At 23.1% G+C, this 25,402-nt stretch overlaps 4 protein-coding genes across 4 annotated transcripts; all 4 read left to right on the plus strand.

The window, feature by feature from the left end:
- Positions 1 to 644: 644 nt before the first annotated feature.
- Positions 645 to 4,983, plus strand: LOC105425256 (adenylate kinase 8). Its single transcript, XM_089074604.1, has 10 exons — positions 645 to 770; positions 946 to 1,072; positions 1,474 to 1,562; positions 1,664 to 1,757; positions 2,415 to 2,525; positions 2,872 to 2,942; positions 3,185 to 3,362; positions 3,623 to 3,747; positions 3,819 to 4,163; positions 4,553 to 4,983. Exons 1-10 carry the CDS (start codon positions 675 to 677, stop codon positions 4,814 to 4,816), a joined length of 1,500 nt encoding a protein of 499 aa, XP_088930730.1. The 5' UTR covers positions 645 to 674; the 3' UTR covers positions 4,817 to 4,983.
- Positions 4,984 to 11,939: 6,956 nt separating this feature from the next.
- On the plus strand, positions 11,940 to 15,536 carry LOC112552482 (uncharacterized). The gene is made up of 9 exons (XM_089074689.1): positions 11,940 to 12,083; positions 12,315 to 12,434; positions 12,641 to 12,758; positions 13,305 to 13,491; positions 13,618 to 13,734; positions 13,850 to 13,940; positions 14,244 to 14,389; positions 14,553 to 14,685; positions 14,748 to 15,536. The coding sequence occupies exons 1-9, from the start codon at positions 11,940 to 11,942 to the stop codon at positions 14,796 to 14,798; spliced, it is 1,107 nt and encodes a 368-aa protein (XP_088930815.1). The 3' UTR covers positions 14,799 to 15,536.
- A 2,068-nt stretch (positions 15,537 to 17,604) lies between these two features.
- On the plus strand, positions 17,605 to 20,546 carry LOC112552481 (uncharacterized). Its single transcript, XM_089072419.1, has 7 exons — positions 17,605 to 17,961; positions 18,077 to 18,194; positions 18,358 to 18,616; positions 19,277 to 19,393; positions 19,477 to 19,567; positions 19,808 to 19,953; positions 20,131 to 20,546. Exons 1-7 carry the CDS (start codon positions 17,782 to 17,784, stop codon positions 20,327 to 20,329), a joined length of 1,110 nt encoding a protein of 369 aa, XP_088928545.1. The 5' UTR covers positions 17,605 to 17,781; the 3' UTR covers positions 20,330 to 20,546.
- A 3,472-nt stretch (positions 20,547 to 24,018) lies between these two features.
- LOC148938212 (odorant receptor 43a-like) lies at positions 24,019 to 24,566 on the plus strand. The gene is made up of 3 exons (XM_089072412.1): positions 24,019 to 24,117; positions 24,318 to 24,450; positions 24,516 to 24,566. The coding sequence occupies exons 1-3, from the start codon at positions 24,053 to 24,055 to the stop codon at positions 24,564 to 24,566; spliced, it is 249 nt and encodes an 82-aa protein (XP_088928538.1). The 5' UTR covers positions 24,019 to 24,052.
- The last annotated feature ends 836 nt before the right edge of the window (positions 24,567 to 25,402 follow it).

Genomic DNA, 25,402 nt, shown 5'->3' on the forward strand with positions numbered 1-25,402 from the left:
AAAAAGAAAAATTACCGAATATAGCTATTTAATTATTTCAAATACATAAGAGCAAATTAATTATTTCACTATTTATTAGAACAATGTTTGTGAAATATTAATTTATGCAAGATTTGAAACAATATCATAAAAAGTTAAGAAAAATATGATTCAAATGTAATTTTAGATGTTATTTACTTTTTATATTTTATATTTTATTCTTTTAGTATATCTTTCATACATAGTATATTCTTCAATTTTTCAATAATACATTTCTTAATATTCAAAATCTATCTAATTTATGCAAAATATATCTTATTTAACATAATCTTGTATTTTTATTATTTTATATTTCCTATATAAATAATTTTCTATTGTAATTATTGTGATTATTTGTAATTATTTTGACAGTCTTGATATTTTTTAATTAAATATTTTTAATTTAATAAACTAAATCTTTCTAATTATTCATTTAAAACTGTTTGCATGTCTCTTTAAAAATCATCTTTTTTTATCAATTTATAACATTCTATATGATATTAAAAGAAATGAATAGTGCTTGGAACTCAATTGAAAATCATGTATTGCTTGAATTTAATACATAAAGCAATACATGTCAAAAAATATGTGTTAATCATATCGATATGATTATAACTAATACTATATTAGTATATTAGTCACAAAAATTGTGAAATATGTGCGACTTTATAGGAGTGACAAAGCGACCGTTGACCATTCCACATGATTTCGTACCTTACATGGAAAAACACAGATTATATGAATTCTTTTATGTAATTGAATTACATAATCTTGTTCAAATATTATTGATTGTATCATATCTCATTATATTACAATTTGCATTATTTTATACTACATTATATTATATTATATTACATTTATGTATTCTTTTATGTTATACATGTCACATCATACATGCATCCATCTTACATTATAAAATATTTATAGGAATTAGTGACGCAATTAATAATCCAGCAGCCGGAAGATCCAATAGTATTCATGAAACAATGCGTTCAACATATTATACGAAAACGGGATATTCCCAGAGTTATTCTTATAGCTCCTCCAAATTTTGGTAACCTATTGGCATAATCAATATCACTATAATTAAGTGCAGAGATATATACTTTTATAATACAAAAGATTATTTTCATACTATTCCATATTTAATATCCAGCAAACACAATGTTACATGTAACGTGTATGTTAATTGTAATTTCCTACTCAACAATGTAACTGTCATATGACGCATGTGTTATGTAACAATTACATTATTGAGTAGGAAATTACAACTAACATGTACATTACATGTAACATTGTGTTTGCTAGGTAATTATCATGCATTTATAAGATGCAATAAAAAGCAAGAAGTGATACTTTTATTTTAAGAATGTTTCTAATCTACATTTATATATTATCTACATTTAGATATTATTTTGAAAATAATAATATGAAATTTTCTTTCTATCAACATAGATAAAACGACTTTCGCTGAAATTCTTCAGGAAAAAACTGGCATTCGTCCTGTTACTCTAGAAGATCTACATGCTTTATCTCCTACTAAAGTATACTGTTGCAATATTTTTTAAAAAGTGATTTAGAATAGGAAGTTGTACAAAATTCTTTTTTAAATTATATACCAAATACTTGTTATAATATATTTTAGAACACGTGTCGTTACGATACTAATGAAATTGCGAATAGAATGAAGAAAATATTAATGTCAGGAATACTTCATGAATCTGGATGGATATTACTCGGTATAATTTTGCTTATATAAATTATTTTTTTAATATTTTATTGAATAAAATGAATTTTGAATTCTTCTGTCTAACAATAAGTTGTAAAATGATTAATATTATGATTGATAGTACAATTAAATATTATAAACAGACCCCGAATGTTCGTGCAATTTCTCGTGCCGCGCGCTGCGTCCGAATGAGTCGAGTGTTCGCTAAAGTGAGATAGTAACAGTTTCTTAAAGTTTCTTTTTCAAAGAAACTCGATGCTCGACTCGACGTAATCCGAATTAATAATTTTAGCTAGCGTGCGATCTATTAAACGCAAATAAAATACAAAACACAATATGTTTGAATTTTATTAGAAGTACAAATATTTTAAAACCATTTATTTTTTAAATCTTAAAATATAACATAGATTAAATGAAACAAATACAATATATTAAAAGTAAATAATATAGTATCAAAAAAATATTAAAAAAGATAAAGAGTAATATTGCTATCGAGTGATATTGCTATCTCACTTTAGCGAGCATTCGATTCACCCGCATGCAACGATGCTCCATGAACGGAGAAATCGTACGAACATCCGGAGCTTGATTATAAATTATAATTATAAAAGAAATAAGAACTTTTTCCTTTATTTTCTTCTGTATAAATAAATAATTCACAATATAGATATTCCAAGAAATAAAAAGGAAGCACGTGCAATACAATATATCGGAGTGATACCAACACATGTGATACAGATTATACTTCCGAGTACAGAAGACAAGATTAAAAAAAAAAGTATGCTTACTGTGATGATTAATATTGTTGAACAAATTATTAGCCATATAGATATTCTCATATAGATTATTCCTATATCCAAATCTGTTTTTATTTTTCCAAATCATTTATTCTGTAAACAAAAATTATAATACTTTTGAATTAAAGGTATTATAGTATTTTCATCACGTTTTATATAACAGTATATTCATAAAATATAAAAATATGCAAAAATATTGAATATCAAATTAAATGACAAGGATTTCCTTCAATTTATAAATGTTGAAAGAGTTAAATATCTTTTATATTTTTAATATAGATTTTTTTATAATATCTGACTTATTTTGTAAATTATATTTATTTCTAGATGATACAAGACAATGCAATTATAGAAGAACTCTTCGAGATTTACGTGAAGTTTATGCTAATTTTTTGATTGTTAGTAGATATTATTTTATCTTGGTAGTATTTATTTATAATAATAACAATATTATTATTTTATGTTAGTAGATTAATATACATATTATTAAGATATAATAATAAATTGTATATAATATTTTACCATAAATGTTTACTTAGCAATGATTTTATAAGCTACTTAAATAATCACTTCTATATTAAATTAAATGCTATTAATTTTGTTATATTGGTATATTGAAAATTAAAAACTATTTCTTTAGGAAGTTGAAGCTGGTACTAAGACAATTCAAGATCTAGGAAAGAATTGTGCGGAATTATTGAAAGTTAAAAGACATTATGGAGCTCCATCACTCTTTCGCATTGTACTCATAGGTCCTCAAGGATCAGGTCGTCGTTCTTTAGCAAAACATATATCTGAGAGGTTTAATCTTGTTTATGGTAAAATAATATAATAATTTTCAGTAACACTTATTTTAACTTATATTATTCAGTAACACTTATTTTAAAGGAATATTAGATTATAGATAAATTTTACTAAAAACAATGTATTATTTATTTATATTTCACAATATTCTTTGCCTCACACACACACACACACACACACACACACACACACACACATCAATATAATAATATTTAAAAATTACAAATATTTTTAATAATTTAAGCGAATAGAAATATGTTATATATTTTTGTAGTTGATTTTAATTATATTTTGGAACAAGTATGTTTGCGAGAAACGGCTTTGAGTGAAATGCTGCGACTATGCGAGCACAGATGTATACAGAAATTCAAATCAGAAGCGCAAATACAAATTATCGAAGTATAATTATAATTTATTAAGAAATTTTTAATTAATTTTGCACTGTCACCTGCATCATTGTTGTTTGACAGCAATATGTACTAAAGTCTGATTGTCTCAAAAGAGGATGGATTTTGATCGGTTATCCTAATACCGTAGAAGAATTCAAATTGCTAGATATGATATCTACACCACCCAACAGGTATACCTCACAAACATTCAACATAATTTTAATAATTGTAGTTTCCATAAATATTCACAGAGTAATTGTTCTCAAAATAAATACTCAAATATGCGGAGAAAAAATTGTAAATCATCAATACGACAGTATTACTGGAAGCGAGCACAGTTCTACATCATGCGAATCTTTCATAACGGATTCATATTGTAAATTGGATAGTTATTCCAAGGATTATGAGGACATTATTAAACAAGATGTAGTTACCGTAAAATATTCTTTAAGATACTTAAGATATATAAAAGTTTTTGTTTTATTCTAGAGTACATTTTATGCAAATTATAAATCTTTTTTGTCTTTTCTGATTAAATAATATTTTAGTAACATTTAGTAACATTTAGTTAAATAATATTCTTTAGTAACATCAGTTTTTTAGATTGTATAATATAAATTGTATTTATATGACTCGTTTGATTTATTGTTTGGTTAATTTATTTATTATTTTACACATATACAGTACACATATGTATATAAAAATATGTTATATAAAAATTAGGTTTAAATATGTTTTTAGAATTATATTTAAAAAAATTTCACATCTTTTAAACTTTATATTAAAATACTTTTCCTGTTATTTGTTATATGTAGCTTTGGGAGTACAAAAAAAATATAGAAGCTATAATGCAATATGCGGGAGAAACTGCGACTATAATTGATGCGATGGATGAGAAAAAATGTGTGAGAGAGAAACTAGAGGCCTGTCTGATGCGACCAGCACCATCTGCGAAACCCAGAATTCCATATCTTCCTATAATCGATCCAATGAATATAGAATTTGATCCCGATGATGAACCTGACCCAAGCATCTTTGATAATATACGTGCCCCAGAGCCTACATATTTTTTCATTTAAAAATCTCATAAATACAATTATCTTTGCGTAGAAAAAAAAAACGAATAACTATTCACTTTGTAACGTATATAAAGCACTCGATTCTTTAATCATTATGTATACATTTTATGAATTATTTTTGCTCTATTTTAATAAAATTGGGATTTTTTTTTATACATCTGACACCTTTTTTCTTAAAACTAAATATTTAATATCCTTTTTTGTCACATTTTAAATCACATTTTCATTATTTTAATTTTTTAATCATCTTCTTTTTTTTCAAGATAGATGTGTCCGAACTACAAATTGGTAAGCTGTCTCTATACTTTTAAATTTAATCAGAGGATAATATTATGAAAATAATGTATATTTCTCTTCATAAAAGCTAAAAAAAAAAGAAACGGGAAACGTAGGAAACAGGGTGCACTCCTAGAAAATTCTGCGATCCTGGCACACAAAGCATCTCATCTTCACGACGTCACAACGTACAACATCGCGCATAAACAATTATGACGATGGTTATGATGGTATAACGTTACGTAATAATGAGAACAACGGTATTATGTGATCTAGAGTTTATTAACAATATGAATGGATAAAAATCGAAATTTTTTTCTAATAAAATAAGAACTCTACTTTTAAAAACTCAGTTTAAGAGAATTAAATATTTGCATATATTAATCATTTAATTAAATTATAAACAAAAATTATTCAAATGAATAATCTATGTCAAAATTTGATTTGTTTCTTAAATCTCATGTTGATATCAATTGATCCAATTTCATTAAAAAAATTTTTTGAACAGAGTCAATACTTCGAGTGATAGCTTTTTCTGACAAAAATGCTGAAAAAAAATAAAAACATATAACACACTTAATTTATAATATAGTTTTTATCATTATTAAATTTAGATAGGGATTTCAAATATATATATATATATATATATATATATATATATATATAAAATCTATTTTTTATTTAAAACTAGACATTACAAACGCGCGCTGCGCGTGCGCTATTTATTTTTTTCAACACAAGAGCAAAAATTAATATAATATTATTATAATACTATTATAATATTTTTAATTTCTTTATACAATTGTCAAAACGATTCTCTGTGAGATCAATACAATGACAGCTATTCATTATTTGAAATTCATTATTTGAAGTTAGCGCAGCGAGAGAACCAATCGGCATCGCGGAAAAGCGGCAACAATAATTTCGAGAGATGCGAGTATCGATGTCATGCTTTTTTAAAGAAAGGAATAGATTCACTAATAAATTTGTCATAAGACCTACCTGTATCTAAAATTAAAAATTTTAATAATTTTACAATATTCTTTAATCCATTCTTGGCACAAATAAAGATGACGTAGACGATGCGTCAGCCTTCTTAGAGTTCGAGTCATGGTTATCATCCCCAAGCGAAAGTCAAAAATCGACTTTTATGTTCACTTCTTTATTATCGCTGTTTATAATTTTATTCCAATAATTTATTCACATAATTTTCTTATTTATAACAAATGTTCTGATTATTTTTTTCTAAAAAAAATAATAATTTTTTGCTTGCTTAAAAATAATTGAGTTATATTACATGTTATAACATGTGTATGTTATAACTTACTTTAAACAATCAAATATCGAACTTTTATTTGTAATTTTATTTAATTATATTAAAGCAACATAACTTAAATATCTGGAAGTTCTTTTATAATAAATATCTACTTACGAGAATTTTATAAAACAACATCATTACATTATAATATTGTAGAATTAATAAAATATAGAATTTATTATATAACGTGTTTTTTATAATGCGTGTATAATGTGAAATATACATTCAGATATGCCGCTGTTATACGATAACAAGGAAGAAAATGATTGTCGACATAAAGGGAACGTCATATAATCATATTTGGGAAGTTCAAAAGCACCGATGCGAGTCAAATTAAAGCCGCGGCGGTACCCACGCTAATGCCCGTAATTGCCTCAAACGCGAAGCATATTTCCGGATCAAGGATGCATGGAGGCAGACAGGTCGCTCACGCGCCTACACCCCGCACGAGAAACTGCTCGCGAGAGATGCAACCCTGATAGAATCGCCCTCCCGTCGCCAGGACATCTGTTTGCGTTGCGCGAGTATAACCGAGACAGGATAATCTTGACACATCTTTCCTATTAGGGAATCACGAATCATACAAATCGCAAAAAGAAGATTAACTTTCTAATTTTATTAAGACGAGAGAAATTTACTGCAAATATTGGTCTCTATTAAGATACACCATTTTCTAAATAATTAATACATAATAATAATATTAAAAATTAATTTATTAAGATTTTTGCAAGAAATCGATCGTTGCAAATGTTATTTGTAATAATATTATTGTTATAATAAATATTTTTGCTAAATATATGCACACATATGTATAATACCAAAGAATTAATATATTGGAATCTGACAAAAACAGAATATATTTGGTCTTTTTTAAAAAATATGTTTTGTAAATAGAAATAAAATCAATATTAATATTAAAGCTTAATGTTAAATAACAACAATAATTTAATTTTTTTGATATATGACAATATTTATGTATGACATATCTTTTAAAAATTAAACTTACGTAATGTTACTTACATATGGGAATAAAAGTAATGAAAAATTGCGGTATTAATAAATAACATCGGGAAATAAGTAACATCGGGTTATTTTATTAAAATTTTTAGAAACACTTTGCTTTTATAGAAGAAAAATGTCTGTTAAATTTCTTTTCGCATCAAATTGATAGTTTGACTAAATCTTTTATTAAGAAATTTATTGAATTAGAAGTATTATCTTATAGCAAGTACTATCTTATAGCACTTATAGCACTATTAGATATCAGTCTCTACGTTTAAGAAAATTACATAATGTGTTGAAATTTATGTTAAGAAACAGAAGTTATAGAATATTAGATCGATGAATGGAGGGGACAGGCATATTCTAGTCGATTTTTTCACAATCATTTATGTCTTGGGCTTAGTTAAGTGATGATTTGTTTAGAATTTGTTTAGAATGATTGGTTTAGAAACCCAATATTTTGGTCTTAATAGAATTTTGCTGCTTGCTCTTGGCTTATGGCCCTATCAACAATCCAGATTCACTCAATTTCAATTTTTTTTTCTTTTTTCTATTTTAACAACATATATTATATTTCAAGTAAGAAAATGTGTTATGACAGTAATATTATATAGTAAAATACTATATAACAATATTTTATTAATACACGTATATCAACTTATCTAATGTAATTGTTTATAATTATTTATAATTTTATAATTTATAAATAAATAATTACAGCTGACAATATTTATGACATTAAAATGTACTACAGAACTCGTCATCAGAATCTTGTCTTCTGTATCTTTCTATATGATTTTTATGATCAAATATTATGCTTTCCGTGTTAACATCAAAGCCGTAAGTTAATAGTTTATACAAGATAATAGTTTATAACAAAGTTATCTATGTGATAAATTTTATATTAAAAAATATTTCCTAATGCTATAAATATATAGTATATAAAATTATTGAAAATATTAGGTAAAAAAATTATTAATAAAACTTCAACATATATGTAACACAATAAAAGATAGCAATGAAATAGCTATCATAGAAAAGTATGGCTACATAGCGAAATGTTATACGGCTGCACTTCTGGGTAAAGCGATTTTTTTTTATTTCTATGTACAATTACATCTTTTAATAAATATAAAATATAAACTGCCAAACTTTTAACGGAAAGAAATCAATTTTTATAGATTACAATAAATATATATTATAATCTTTGCATACATTGTATATTTTTTATATGATAATAAGTAATAAATGTGTTCCTAAGTTGAAAAATTGTAAATAGTTATTAATAAAAATTTATGTTAATTAATAATTAAACTAAAAAAATTTTAATAATTTGTGACATATGCAAATATGTAAGTCATAAAATGTTTGAGACATTGCATAATAGAAATTGAAATAATAATTATTTTCTGATTCTTTCTAGTAGTCGGAATTTGTGTAATATCTTTTGGTACTATCGGTTTATATTTGATAAATGTGTCTGATGTTACATCAATAAATATATCTTTCTCTCAACCATATCACATGCAATCTTTAATAGAGTACTTTGTTGATCGGAGAAAATATTTTTTTTTTATTATATTACATGGAATCACAGCACTTTATATAGGAGCATTCTCAATGATGGCAACAGGAACAATGATTATGGCGTATTTTAAACTTATTTGTGGAATGTTCAAAATCTCCAGGTATAAAACGAAAATAAAAATATCACAAAAAATTGAATTACCTATAAAATTGTTATTATTTTAGATAGAGATAGAATTTATTTTATTCAAAAGTAGTAAAAATAAGAAAATACTATTAAAAAGTTATATTATTTATAGTTATCGGATTGATCATGCCGTGAAAATCAATATTTTGCAAAATATTACTATAAAAAATAAAATTTTACGATCTGAGGGTTTAATTTATGCTGTAGATATTCATCGACAAGCCATGAAGTTAGTATTAATATGATCATACATGTATAATCAATATAATTTAATTTCTACATATAGTAACAATAATAACAATTTCTTATTTTTGAAGACTATCTAAATGTTTGCTATCCAAATTTGAGATAATGTTTTTCTGTATAGCAGAACTTTTTGTAATTTCTCTATGTTTGAACTTTGTTCGAGTAAGTTTCATATTTTATTCTTATGTTTATTTCTAAACAAACATATTTTATAACATACATTAAAAAAATTTATGTTAAATAAGAAAACATTTATATCTTTTATTAATAAGATTTTATTTTGTATAAATATTATCTTAAATTAAGTTTTGCTACGTAAAAACTAATAAAAAATAATATAATAATTGTAGCAATTAAAATACAAAAATGTAATCGTAAAATTTGTATCTCAGATTTTTCAGATTTTATCGTCTTTAGAAAATTTAAAAGAAGCTTTATTACCGTTAATATATGCATTTGTTAATATCCTATATTTATTCATATCTAATTCTATTGGACAAGATATTACAGATCACAATAATTACATATTTGCTACTGTGTAAGAAATTTTATTATGACATATAATTAAAAAAAATGTAGATTAAATAAAAAATAAGCATTTTAGATTATTACTAATATAATCAATATAAAATTATTAAAAGTGCTTAATATATATATATATATATATATATATATATATATATATAAACCTATATACTCTTGTTTTTTATAGATATAAAGTTGAATGGTACATAACTCCGATATCCATCCAGAAAATGTTACTCTTTCTATTGCAAAAAGGCGCCAAAGATTTCACTATGAATGTCGGTGGATTATTTGTTCCATCTTTAGAGTGCTTTGCCACAGTAAGACGATGAAATATTTGCTTATGTTCATTTTTAAATAACATAGTAATAAAGTGCTTTATTTTAAAAATAAAACATTTTAAAAATAAGGCAAACGAATATTTCAAGACAAAGTTGTATGGTTTCAAGGGAGACTATATGATTATAATTATGATTTTATTAAAAAATAGGACAACTATAAAAGATATCGATAGTAGCTTTATCTGTGAATGAATCCATATTATAATCACAAGTCTTCCTCGAATTTTACAACTTTATTTTAAAACATTTTTCTCGAAAATGCTTTATTTTCAAAATAATTGATCATATTTAAACATCTTATATAATGCAATATATTCCAAATGAATACAACTGATATTTTTAAATGCAGTTGGTAAAGGCTTCAGTATCTTATTTCACTGTTATACTATCTACACAATGACGAGACAAGTATGAAATCAAATATTAAATAAAAACAATGTATTTAAAGAAGATAAAGCAATATTTTGTGTATTTAGCAGGTAGAAAATTTTATTTTCAATATATTATGTAATTTAGCTTGAAGTTTTGCTATACTAACCCTTCCACTGTACAGCACGCTTCAACAGTTATATTTGACGAACATACTAAATTTTTTTGTCCTATATTAAAAACACAATAATATTGGATAATCTGCTTTCATTTCTCTATTGAATTTCTATATATTTCTTTATATGCATATGATGTCTACTATGTGCTGTCGTAAACATATATGCATAAGTAAGCAATATCCATAAAAAACAAGTAATAAAGAGTAATTTTCAATGATGTATCCATAATATCTGTAGTAGAAAAGGAGAGTTAAAAAGTTATAGAATTAAAAATACTCAGTACGATTCGAAATATCAAAGTCTCATAAGAGCATTAAAGATAGAATACTGTATATGGTATACATTAGATGTAAATAATAAAACAGATTTAGTTATTCTATGTGATTATGAAAAATGTTAAGTTTAACATATATAGTCCATGTGATAATACGAGTTGAATATTACTCTCAAATAAATAATTTTTTTTTTATACATTTTAATATGTCGATATAGTAAAAAGATTTAAATTTTTCAATATTAAATAATTTTGTGTTAAAAAAATACAGTTAAAGAAAACAAGAATATATTTTACAGAAAATAATATTATTAACGTCAACTTCATAATTAATATGTTGACTTTTAATATGAATAATCAATTCAGATATATACAAAAATATCATATAAGAAGAATATTATTAATGTAATTAGCCATTAAAATAACATAAGTTTTATCAATTAAATTTATATTTAGTATACAAATTAAAGATAAAATATATTGTTTTCATAGATCAAATGTATCTGTGAAAACGCGGATAAGAATGAAATTGCTGCATTTAAAAAGAAAATATGCATATGTAACTGTTTCTCTCTTAAATAGCTTTTTCTTTAAAAGAAAACTTTTCATTCTTTTAATATCAGATCAATGTTTTTATTATCATCTTATTGCATGAAATATGAATGAAACCTTGATGTCACAGTGGTATTACATATAATCTTATATTATACAATGTATATACTTATACAATTTATGATACTTACGTACAAATTTGTTAAAGAAAATATCTACTAACCGATCAATAATAATGAAGGAGGAAAAGAAGGGGTGAATGAAATTTTGTCCACTTTCATGCAACCATTCGATTTAGCTAAGTAATGTTTTGGACTAAATTCAGTAATGATATGTTTAAAAACTCAATATTTCAGTCTCAATAGAATTCTACTGCTTGCTATTGGTTTGTGGCCCTATCAACAATCCAAATTCACACAATGCCAATTTATTTTCCTTTTTGGTATTTTATCGACATGCATTATATTTATGGTAAGAAAATATAATATAACAATATAACATTATATATATATATATATATATATATATATATATGTTATTATTACTATATTATATATTATATTTTCTTTTTCAATATCATGAACACACATATATACACAGATGTAAATTAACTTAAAACATAACAATCTTTTATTATCAATATATATCATTTTTACATTAGTGAAATGACTTACTTATATTACAATTTACAAATAATTACAGATGACACCATTTATAACATTCAAATGTACTGGAAAACTTGTTATTACGATTGTATCTACCGCATCTTTTTTTATTATTCTTTTAATAAAATATTGCGCTTTTCGTGTTAACATCAAAGCCGTAAGTTAATAGTCTACAAGTTATCAGTCAAATAAATTTTGATATTAAAAATGTTTTTAATATATATAAAGATAGCATGTAAAGTTATTCACTAGGTGTTTTTTTTTAATATATATATATATAAAAATATATTGAGTTTCATATTAAAAATATTTTTTAATATCGCTATATGTAAAGACAGCATGAAAAGTTATTGAAAATACCAGGTGAAAAAGTTGTTAATAAAACTTCAAGATATATGTAATGAATTGAAAGATAAAAATGAAATTGCTATCATAGAAGAATATGGATACGTAGCAAAACGTTATACGCTTGCACTTATAAGTAAGGTGACATTTTTCTATTTTTACGAGCAACTTTTTTATTTAATGAATAAACTAATATTTTAATACTAATATTTTAATAGATTAAAATCAATTTTATCATATTATCATTCTCTATATATACAAATTCTCTATATATATTGTATATATGCTTTTATATAAGTATACAATTTGAATCCATTAATATATTCATTATATATTTATTTTATGTGTGTTTATAATTGACACAATATATTAAAATAATTAGAAAAATTAAAATAACTAATAGTTATTCAAATAATTAATAATTTCTTAATTGAATAAAATATCTGGTAATACTTATTAACTGTGCAATAGATGATGATTAAACTAAAAGCATCTTAAAATTTTCTGATATGTATAAATATGAGTTATTATAAATTAATAATATAAAATAATTGTAAAAGATTGTACAAAAAAAATTTAAATAATAATTATTTTCTAATGCTTTTTAGCAATTAGTGTTTGCGGAGTATTTATTTATATTATCTCTCAATCTTGGCTTACTATGCCTGATATTTTTTATGATGAACGATATCTCGACTACATTATGTGGAACTTATAATAGAATATTTTTTTGATCAGGAACAATATTTTTCTTTCATTATATTACAAATAAACATAGCAGTATTGATAGGAATAACAGCATTAATAGCGATAGGGACAACTTTTCATGCGTATTTTGCACTTATCTGTGGAATCTTCAAAGTTTCCAGGTATTAAATAAATTTAAAATGATTATAAGATATGAATTGGAAGTAAAACTATTATTTTTTAAAACATATATAAAGATAAAGCTTACGTTGCAAAAATAAATATGTAAAAATTTTTATTAATTGCAGTTATCGTATTGAATGTGCAATAAAGATCAATATTCTACACAATTTTACTTCTAAAAGCAAAATTTCAAGATCCGAAAATTTAATATCTGCTGTACAAATTCATCGGCAAGCTATAAAGTTAATATTTAAAGTTAATATTTTAATATTATTTATGATGATACATCATATATGATATATATATATATATATATATATATATATATATGTAATAATATTTATATTATTTCTATAGATTAACCAAGCGCATGCTAATCAAATTTAATATAATGTTCTTCTGTTTAGCAGAGGTCTTTGTTATTTCATTATGTTGCAATTTTGTTCAAGTATGTTTATATTTTCAAATTAATTTCTATAAATGTAAACAATTAGTATTCTATATTTATTTCTATAAATATAACCAACATTACGTATTTTATAATATATGTTAGAATAACTTATGGTAAATATAATATTTTTCACATATTATATTATAATATTATTCACATTATTTATTAATTAAATTCGTTTAATAGTTTTGATCAATTTCAAACATTTTAACTTCTACTAAAAGAAGTGTATTGTAAAATGACAATTATGGTAATTAAAATATTAAAAAATCAATTACAGTCATGAAATCCATATCTTAGATTTTTCAGAATTTGTCGTTTGAGAAAACTAGTAAAGAAGTTTATTTACCTATAATAATTGTAGGTGCTAATATCATATATCTATTCCTAGCCAATTCTATTGGACAAGATATTACAGATCACAATGCTTATGTATTTGCTACTGTGTAAGAACTTTTGTTACAACATATAATTGGAAGAAATATACATTTTTTTAATAAAAAATAAACAAATATATTATATCAATACTATTATAATTAATGTAAAATTATTAAAATTATTTGTTTGAAGATTTTTTTTCTTACTAATTTGATTTTTATAATTTTGTAGATACAAAGTTCAATGGTACGTAACTCCTATAAGCATTCAGAAAATGTTACTCTTCCTATTGCAAAAAGGCACTAAAGATTTCATTATGAATGTCGGAGGATTTTTTTTTCCATCTTTGGAGTGCTTTGCCATGGTAAGAAAACAAAGCTACAATATGTTATATTAAATGAACAATAGTAATGTCCCTGCTTGCAGTTGATGAAAGCTTCTGTATCTTATTTTACTGTCATATTATCTATACAATGATGAAACAAATATAAACAGAATAAGAATATATAAAAAAACAAGTATTTAATAAAAGGAAAGTAGTATTTTTCATATGTAGAAAATAGAAAATTCTATTCTGATTACATAATCTAGTTTCTAAGATTTTGTTATTTAAAAGACACAGAAAATCAAAAGAATTGAATCCAAATCCATTACTACATCAAATTTTTGTAAATTTAGGTACTGCATGTATTATCCAAAATTAGGTACTGTCTTAGATATATCAAACATAAATAATATAAACAAATTTAATTATTCTATGTTGATGTTTTTTTATTATATATAATATACCAGCAAAACTAGTTGAAAATTCTAAAATAAATAATTCGATACATTTTAATAAATTTATAGATTTTAAATAATAACATTAAAATTTTTCAATGTTAAATATATGCTAAGAATATATTAAAGATAAATAAAAAAATAATATATTTAATAAAAAATAATGTTATCAATAATAACTAAATAATTGATATATTAATATTTAATATATTAATGGTAAGCACTGGTCAATGATTAAGCACACGTCAATTATTAATACAAATATAAAAATATCATTAAATATGTTAATTATCTGTTTTTCATTTATTAAAATGATTTGTATATATTAAATTAATGTAACACTTGAACTTAAAGTTAAATTTCTTTCATGGATTATAAACTAAATGTATCTTGTGAGAACGCGGGCAAGAATAAAATTGCTGCATTGAAAAAAAAGGATAAAAAAGGAAAAAAAAGGATGCGCGTGACTTTCTCTCTCTTAAATATATATATATATATTTTTTTAAGAAGATATTCATTTTTTTAATATTATTTTTAATATTATCGATGTCTTAATCATATATTTATGCATGAAATATTGAAACATAAAATATGAACGAATGTGTGATATTATATATAGTCTTGCATTATATCTTGTGATATTATACTATGAGCAAGGAATTTACTTTGAATGTATTATTTCATGAATGTACTATTTCATGTATTTTAAGGCAATCATTAAATATTTTATCAGTAGTAAGATTATGTAGAATATTTTAATAATATAACGCAAACGCAAATGCAGAAAAGATGAATTTTTTAATTGCAACTAATAAAAACTTTGGTGATTTATTTTACTGTACTATATTTTATATAATAACAAATTAAAAATAAATATAATAACATTATGATAGAAGAAATATTCAATATTCACATTTTAAAAATAAAAAGATTAACTTTATACACGTAATTTAACTAGAAACATTTTATTATTAAAAAAGACATAAAAAATATATTTTTATTTATATCAAGATGTTGCAATTGTTATATAGCAGATATATGATATCGAAATCAAGCATTATACACGATATATTTCAAATATAAAAATTTAAATATATAAATATATAAATTTATATATTAATATATAAATTTTTTTATTATTTTTTATTGCTCTTTCAAAAACAATTCTTTCTACACATGATTTCTTATCTCAATATGTTAGACATTCTCTTAAATAATTTAATAATTAAACAATTTTAATTAAAAATTATAACATTTAATAATTAATAACAATAAATTAAAACATAAAAGTATAATCATTAAACGATAAATAGAATAATATTAATAACTATTGACAGTATCCGTCAATACTTAACATTTTCTAAAAATATTAATTTTTGGCATTAATTAAAATTCATAAACACAGATTGATGTAATCATATTTAAATTATAAATTGTACCAAGTAATTCCAGTATTAAAAAGATTGAAGTTGAAAGATATTCTTTTTAAAAAGATTCTTTTTAAAAAGATAGTTTTTTACCAAGATTATCGATTTACAAATGCGGTTAGTAGAATGAAGTTTTAAAATTAAATGGAAGAAAACACGCTTGCGTGACTTTTTGCAAATATAGTCTGACCTCACGGGAGAAAAACGCATTCATCGTATAACTCTTAGCGGCAAATCGATCGCGTAAATTGCGTTATTATAAAAAATAGTATGCAATTCTTTAAGAAATTTGTAAAATTGAGAGTGACCAATTTTATGGAATTTTCGCATAACAAAGTATTATAATCAATTAAGGAGTTTATTGAAATTGATGTTTAAAAAAGCGAAAATATAGTTCATTTAATCGATTAATAAAAAAAGAAAGGTCTTTCGTTCATGTCTTTGCAGTAATATTTTAAAGTACATAAAGAAATGATATGTCTAGAAGTTCAGTATTTTAATCTTAATAAAATTTTGTTGCTCGCTATTGGATTGTGGCCCTACCAACAATCCAAATTCACTCGATTTCAGTTTATTTTTCTCTCTAGTATTTTGACAGCGAGTATTATATTTCAGGTAAATATATAATGACACTGTTAAAAATTATCATATAATAATCTAATACTACCAAAAGTTCTGTTTGCATTATATAGTGATATAGTTATTTATCAAATATATTATATGTTAAAAAAAAATATTGTAATTATTTATATACAGGATGTCCGATAATTCAAGTGACAATACTCGTGTGTAAGTAGAACAGATTAAATTAAATGGAAAAATTCTCTACCATTTTATCATTTTTGCAATTAGTAAGAAATTGTTGATTAATAAAAATTTTCGAATATCCACTCGGTTCATCAACAAATGCAAGCGTATGGCAAAATATAATTATCCAGCATCATGAACGTTTATGGTTGCTAGAAGCGCGACAAATTGTATAGAAGAGTGCATTGTAAATAGATGCTGTATCATTTGTAAATCTTATGTCTAAATCTTGCGCTCTTCACAATGCAAATATATGTAATGCTGGGTGGTCGTACCTCACTGTGCACTTGCATTTGCCAATGGGATCAAATAGTGTTTTTTCGTGACAATTTTATTAATTAACAACTAATTATTAATTATGAAAATTAGTAGTAAAATAATAAAATAATAAAATACTTTTCTATACGATTTGATCTGCTCTATTTATATACGAATATTACTGAATAATGGGAAATCTTGTATATAGAATAACCATAAATAAAATTAAACAAAATTACTATTTACAGTTAACATCATTTATAACTTTAAAATGTACTTTTGATCTTATCGCCAAGGTCGTGTCTTCCGCATCTTTGTTTACTATTTATATGATACATTACAATTCATTCTGTATCAATATTAAAATTGTAAGTTGCAAATGTACGATAAATTCGTGAAATAGAACAAACCTCCCTAGCAAATAAATATTTAAAAATATATTTTGATATATATAAAGACAATATAAAGAATTATTGGAAACAGGTAAAAAATTTATTAACGCAACTTCAATATGTGTATAATGACTTAACGGATAAAAATGAAATCGCAATTATAAGAAAATACAACTATGTTGCGAAACGTTATACGGTTTTACTTACAGGTAAGATAATATTTTTGGATTTTTAGAGATGCACTTATCCTTTAATAATATTCTATTCTAGCAAATGTAATAAAAGTTACAATATTTTATAATAAATATATGTGCATATAAAATATTTTGAAAAATTAAATAGCAGAAATTTCAATAAAAATTACACTTATAGCAAGTGGCATTTGTGGAATGTGTATTATTTCTATTAGTCCATATTTATCAAATATATTTGATGTTACTTTATCAATAAATATATCTCAATCACGAATGATATTCATAACAGAATATTTTGTCGATCAAGAAAAATATTTTGTCTTTATTTTATTGCACATAAATACAGCATTCTGTATAGGAACGATTGCAACAATAGCAACAGGAACAATGCTTATTGGGAATCTTCAGTTTATTTTTGGAATGTTTAAAATTTCCAGGTTTGAAACAAATACAAAACATTTATAAACATAAAACTAAATTTTATGAGTTGTCTTACTTTTTTCATATATACTGTTCAAAATTCGATAATATTATTCGATAATATTATTTAATTATTTAATTAATCAAAAGTTAATTAATAAAATTAAAAAATTATTAATTTTAACTTAATTTAGTTAATTTTAAATGAGTTTATAAATTTTTAATTTCAACTAATTATGTTTTAAAATATATTATCTATTTGAATAAAAAAAAAATATTTATTTTACCTGGATATCATACAATTATTATTAGTTAAGTTTTTATAATTATGTAAAGAAAAAAAATATATTTCTTACAAAAAAATTATAATTTTTTTGTTATGTTTCAAATTTAATTTAAGAAAATATTAAATACATTCGAATAAATTCCATTCATATTGTAATTGTTTTATCATTTAAAGTAATCTAATTACGACAAATTACATTTTAATTTTTTAGATGTATGTATAATTCTTTTTAAACTTAACTTTTAATTTAATTTAATTTTATTATAATTTTTAATTAAACTATATGTTCATGCTTTTAAACGAAATTAATTTATATACCATTAATTTTAACATTAATAAAGTTAAAGTTTACTTTTTAACAAAAATACTCTATTTAGTATATCATTTTCAGTTATCGTATTGAACGTGCAATAAATAATAATAATTTGCAAAATATTACTCTAAAAAATAAAATTTCAAGATCTAAGGATTTAATGTATGCTGTAGAAATTCATCGGCAAGCTATGAGGTTACTATATATCCACGCACGCACGCACGCACGCACGCACGCACGCACGCATACATGTACGATAACATTTTTTGTTTTTAAAGATTATCCAAATATTTGGTGACTCAATTTGAGCTAATGTTTTTGAGTTTAACAGCAGTCTTTGTCATTTCTTTATGTTTCAATTTTCTTCGGGTAAGTTTTAGATTTTAAATTTAACTTTATTTCTTTTCAGTATTAAGTTTTCTAATATAACTTCGTGCTAAAAAAGAATTTTTACTGATATTATTACTGATGCTCTAAATTAGTCAATATTCAATAACAATTTTGTATAAAAAATATATAAATTAATTCTAATTTTTGGTGTGTAAAAGGAAAACATAAAATAAGATAAGAACATAAAAACTGATTTTATTTTTGAAATTTATATTGTAGATTTTTCAAATTATGTCATCTGAAGAAGCTATTATAGAAGCTGTATTTCCTGTTATATTTATAATTATTAATATTTTATATTTATTTATATGCAATTTATTTGGACAAAATATTTTGGATCATAATAATCAAGTATTTACTACTGCGTAAGAAAATTTCTTGTGAGATATTATTACATGATAGTTCATTTTGTAAATTTCCAAATTGAAAGTAAAAACATTTAACATTATTATTATTACAATCAAAATAAAATAATGAAAATTAATTAAAAACTTTCCAATCTTTTTTTTCAAAACATTAATCGTTTTTCCATAATTTCACAGATATAATGTTCAATGGTATATAGCTCCTTTACATATTCAAAAAATGATACTCTTCCTATTGCTAAAAGGCGCCAAAGATTTTACTATAACCGTCGGTGGAATATTTGTTTCATCTATTGAATGCTTTGCTACGGTAATAAAAAAATGGCATTTTCTTAAATACAAATTTAATATATTATATTATAGATGGACAGCATAAGAGAGAATAATTTTTATTACAGTTAGTAAAGGCTTCAATATCTTATTTTACCGTCATGTTATCTATGCAGTGAATAACCAAGCACGATAAAATATATTTAAAGAAGAATGAGTACTCTTCGTATGTAGCAAAAAAAAAATAAAAAATTCTACTTTTTAAATATATAATTTGTTATGTATAGAAGTTTTTAGTATCCAAAAATAAAAGAAAAATAAAATCATTTCAAAATATTAATCCACCTTTTCATTGCAGAGATTTCGAGATTATATATATGTACTTTAGATACATATTTAAAATAAACAATTATTTTACATTTTTTTCATGTTTAATAATTATTTCTTTCAAGCATTTTCTATATCAATACAGAGTTAAATACTATTTCAAAATAATTCATAATTGTTAATATTTTCTTAGTATTTTTATACATATAATATTTCAAATTTTAGTATATAATTTTTAGTATATTACATTATATATGTGATAAAAAAATAGAAGATATAAAAAGCAAATATATATTTAATAAAGACTAATTAATATGACAATTTGGTAGTAGACGTGTCTTTAAATGATATTTATTTATAATCGTATAATTATTTACAATATGAAAATATCTCATAAAAAATATCTTAGATTTAATTACTCGCTTTGGAACATAATAAAGTAATATTATTATTTACTGCGTATAAAAGAATTTTAAAACATTATATACACCAGAGAATGTGGCAATAAAACAATTATAATCAATAAAAATTCGTTAAAAAACATCTTACAAAAACGTATCCTAGAATAAAGTTTCAGCGTTGAAGAAAAGAAAATGCGCTTGCGTTGCTTTTCTATAGACAGCTCTATTTTGTGAGAAAAGTACATCTGTCAAATTATCATTGGCAGTAAATCGATCGCGTAAGTAATTCGCTGAAAAACATATCAAATCGAGAGTGTTCAAATTTCACAATAATTTTTTTACAATCATGCAATAAGGTAAATTAGAAAAATTCTATTTCAAATTACATCAGAAAAAAAGAAGACTAGAATATGTAATTGAGAAAAGGAAAAAGAAGAAGAAGTGAACAATCGTCGATATTTTTGCAGTAATATTTTAGAACTTGCAGAGAAATGAGTTTTCCAGAAATTCAATATTGTATTCTCAATAAATTTCAATTTCTTGCTATCGGTTTATGGCCTTACCAACAATCTGAATTTGCTCGATTTCAATTTATTTTCTTCTCTATTATTCTGTTGACATCTATTATATTTCAGGTAAAGAAAAAGACATAGTAATATTATTATATAATATTATTATATAATATATTATTACATAAACAATCGTTCACTATCAAAAAATATTAATCTGGATTGATCATTCTGATTTTTGTCAAATTCATTCATATCACAATTATTTTCAAAATTTTATATGAAATTAAGTAAACACAGTTATTTGCAGCTTACAACATTAACAACGTTAAAATGTACTACAAATCTCGTTGCTAAAGTATTGTCTTCCGTAACAATCTTTATAATGCTTATGTCAAAATATATTTCGTTCCGCCTTAATATTGAAATCGTAAGTTTATGGTTTAAAAAATATTTCTCAAATAAAATGAACTTCTTCTAAGTTTTTATAATAGAAAATATTTTTAATATATACAAAGACAGTATAAGAAATTGATAGGTAAAGGACTTACTGATGCAACTTCAGCATATGTATAATGAGATAAAGGATGAGAATGAAATTGCTATCATAGAAAAATATGATTGCATTGCGAAACGATTTACGAATTCGTTTACAAGTAAGGCAATATTTATTAACTTTTATATAAAATGATATATTTAATGATATATTTAAATAAATTAAAAACAAAATCAATTTTAGCAGGATATAATATCGTATATATACTTTCGTGTATATACTTATATACAGAGTGTCCAATAATAATCGTATTATCTCTCATGGATAAGTAGAATGAATTGTATTGAATAGAAAAGTTCTGTTTTGAGATTTTTACAATAATTAAAAAGTTATTAATTTATACAGTTCCGCGAATGAGCGAGCGTTTGTGCAAAGGACGATCCAACATTATCGACATTCACTAGAGACAGTAAAATATTTTAATGTAATTTGATAGGATATTTGTTTATAGTGTTCAACATATTGCCGCATACCTAGCAATCGAACTATCTTTTCAGGTGAAAGCTTGTTTATCTGCAGATCTGCATAAATTAATAATTCTTTGATTATTGCGAAAATCATAAAGTAATACAATTTTTTATATTTTATTTTTTATCTGCTTTACTTACCCACAAGAAATGATATGATTACTATCGGATATCTTGTATATATAATTTAAATGAATTTGTTTCAACAATTGTTATATATGTATACTTGTAACAAATATTAAATGTGTTTATAATTTAAATAAAATAATATTGTTTTCAATTATGTAATAAAATTTGATTGCAGCCAAAAGAATATTATATTTTACAATACATGCGTACAGCATACATAAAACAATTTTATAATGTCTTGCGCTAGAAATTTATATAACAATGTAATGTTTCTTAGCAATTGCAGTTTCTGGAATATTTTTTGGTCTTATAGTTGATATGTGGTTAATAATTAATGTTGATTTATCGATAAATGCATCTCAATTATATCAATTACCGATCATGATGGAATATTTTATTAATCAAGAAAAAACTTTTTATTTGACTCTGTTGCACGTAAATGTAGCTGTGTGCATTGGAATAATTATAACATTAACAATAAGTTCAATGTTTATTACATATACTTTGCATACCTGTGGAATATTTAGAATTGCTAGGTACGAATATAAATATAGAAAATAGTAGCAGTTTAAACGATAAAAAATTGATTATTTAAAAAAAAAATATTTTGTCAAGAAAAGATTAACTGCATTATTTAATGTTGCAATATAATTACAATATACACATTTATAGTTATCGTATTGAGAATGCAATGAATATCAAAGTTCTACAAAATATTACCATGGAAGGTAGCACTTTTACATATAACGGCATAATTTGCGCTGTGAATATTCATCGGCAAGCTCTAAAGTTTGTATTTACGTCAATAATATGTGTATGTGTGAATGTATACTACATGTAATAATATTATTTTAATTATTTTTTTAAGATTGTTCAAACGTTTCCAATCCGCAATTAAACTAATGGTAATTTGTTTAATGGTGTGTGGAGTAATTGCTTTGAGTCTCAATCTGTATCAAGTAAGTTTTTTATTTTATCAAAATGTATAAAAATTGTTTTAAAACTTTGTGTATTGATAGTATCTGCGTAAAGATAACAAAAATTGACAAATTTTTCAATCATAATTCTGAATAAATAATGGAATTATGAATATATTTAATACATAGTAAGTTCTTTTTATTTTTAGAGTTACAAATAAACATATTCGGTTACAAATAAATTATAAAAACCTTTAATAACTATTATGAATAACATACAAGTGACAAGTGACAAAAGTATAATCCATGTTTTATAATAAGTTTATCGATTTTTTTATAATTTATTTGTAATCGTAGCTTTAAAAATAAAAATAACTTATATATTATGTATATATTCATAAAATGTAAAAACATAAGAGATTGATAACTCCCATAAAATTTATTTTTTTAGATTGCATCGTTTACAAATAATGTTAAAGAATTATTGCTGTCATCTTGTTATGTGTTTCTTATCATTTTATACATGTTTCTAAGCAATTACATGGGACAAAATATATTAGAACACAATAAACATGTATTTGTTACTGTGTAAGAAATATTGTACAAGAAATATTGTACAAGATAAATTTTATGAATATCATTTTTAGGATTATTAAATAAAAGATTATTAAATAAATGCTTATGCAGAATATTAATTTAGAAATTAATGCAAAAATATTGATATTGATTAATAAAATATTCTTATCTTAAATGTTTTCTTATCTATTTTGATACTTATAATTTTACAGATATAATGTTCAATGGTATGAAGCTCCATTATATATACAGAAGATGATATTATTTTTGTTGCAAAAAGGAGTTAAAGAATATAGTATAATCATTGCTGGACTGTTTCATATGTCTCTGGAATATTTTGCCACGGTGATAAAATATTTCAACAACATTTTATATAGATAGATCATAAATAAGAAGTTTTTTTATTGCAGCTACTAAAGACTTCGGCATCATACTTTACTGTTATATATTCAATACAATGACGGAACAAGTATAGGTAGTATAATATATAATGTAGTATCAATATAGTAAAGATGTATTCATCGGAAAGATGATAGTATTTCTGCTTACAAAATAAAAAGTTTTAAATATGCAGATGAATTCAATATTTATCCTTATAAATGAAATGTAAATAAAAATTATTTAAATCAATATATTATTAAAAATTCCTGTAACTTGTAAAAATTAATAGGGAAAAGTCGCCGATATTATTAAAACACTTCGTGTTTAGATTATGTTTTTTAAATAAAAACTAAATATGAAACTTTAGAAACATAAATATAAACTACTAGAAAATGTCTTTTCTTTCTTCGGATGACATGTATATAACTTTTATAATTGTTTATTATTTTGTATTTTGCAATACTTAATTTTTTCGTAATCTGCACATAACCAAAAATGAGCGTTTGAAATACTGTGCCTCAAAACTGAAAATAGGCAATGTTGCGAGAAATTCAGATGTGACCCCCATATTGAAGTAGTTAATAATAAAATAAATTAGTAAACCTTTTTCTTTTTATTCTGTAAAATATAAGCAAGATATAGCATAATCATAAATTACATTAGATTAAGTTATCATCCAATTTTTATAGCTAATTTTTATATAGCATCTATCTTATCAAGAGCTCTTTACATTATATTTCTGATTTTATATTTTATATTTAAAATCAATATATTTAAAAAATTATATGGAAAACATAAGAAAGGAAAAAATATAAATGAAATAATTATAAGAAGTTACAAACATGTAAAATACCTAATATTATCAATAATATCAACTCAGACTTACTATTATTTAAATTACGTAAATTGTCAAAAA

Source organism: Pogonomyrmex barbatus, unplaced genomic scaffold (assembly GCF_055798465.1).
Source record: "Pogonomyrmex barbatus isolate J1 unplaced genomic scaffold, ASM5579846v1 scaffold1, whole genome shotgun sequence".
Lineage (NCBI taxonomy): Eukaryota > Metazoa > Arthropoda > Insecta > Hymenoptera > Formicidae > Pogonomyrmex > Pogonomyrmex barbatus.